The sequence below is a fragment of the Mesitornis unicolor genome, unplaced genomic scaffold (assembly GCF_000695765.1).
Source record: "Mesitornis unicolor isolate BGI_N332 unplaced genomic scaffold, ASM69576v1 scaffold24051, whole genome shotgun sequence".
In the NCBI taxonomy this organism is placed as follows: domain Eukaryota; kingdom Metazoa; phylum Chordata; class Aves; order Mesitornithiformes; family Mesitornithidae; genus Mesitornis; species Mesitornis unicolor.
This window is the reverse complement of record NW_010162049.1, coordinates 1-533: the sequence shown is the minus strand read 5'-3', so window position 1 is coordinate 533 and position 533 is coordinate 1. Positions and strand designations below refer to the sequence as shown.

Sequence of the window (533 nt, the reverse complement as noted above, 5' to 3'; positions counted from 1 at the left end):
AACGATTCCACGCGGCCCATCGCTGCCGGGTGCTGGGGGCTGCATTGGGGGCTGGCGCCCGTCCCCCCTGGGCTCCACTGCTCCCTTGTCACGCGCCGCCTCCACGAGCTGGCCTGGTGGGGACACTGAGCCTCCCTGGTGTCGCCTGCTGTCCCCTCACTAATGAAAGCCCCTGGGGAGACCTTACTGGTGTCCTGGAAGGGTTTGGGAGGGTCTCTGGCAGTCAGAACAGCCATTCTTGGGGTCCTGGAAGGGTTTGGAAGGGTTTCTAGGCGTCATTAGGGACCTTCCTGTTGTCCTGGGAGGGTTTGGGAGGGTCTCTGGCAGTCAGAACAGCCATTCTTGGGGTCCTGGAAGGGTTTGGAAGGGTTTCTAGGCGTCATTAGGGACCTTCCTGTTGTCCTGGGAGGGTTTGGGAGGGTCTCTGGCAGTCAGAACAGCCATTCTTGGGGTCCTGGAAGGGTTTGGAAGGGTTTCTAGGCGTCATTAGGGACCTTCCTGTTGTCCTGGGAGGGTTTGGGAGGGTCTCTGGC

General features: G+C 60.8%; 1 protein-coding gene across 1 annotated transcript in view; it reads left to right on the top strand.

The window, feature by feature from the left end:
• Window positions 1-116, top strand: part of LOC104547704 ([Protein ADP-ribosylarginine] hydrolase-like) — a gene marked incomplete at both ends in the record, with an annotated part of 2,876 nt that extends 2,760 nt beyond the window's left edge. The window contains one exon of the mRNA XM_010193515.1: window positions 6-116. Coding sequence (XP_010191817.1) covers window positions 6-116 — 111 coding nt within the window. The remainder of the gene's footprint in view (window positions 1-5) is intronic.
• Between the last annotated feature and the right edge of the window lie 417 nt (window positions 117-533).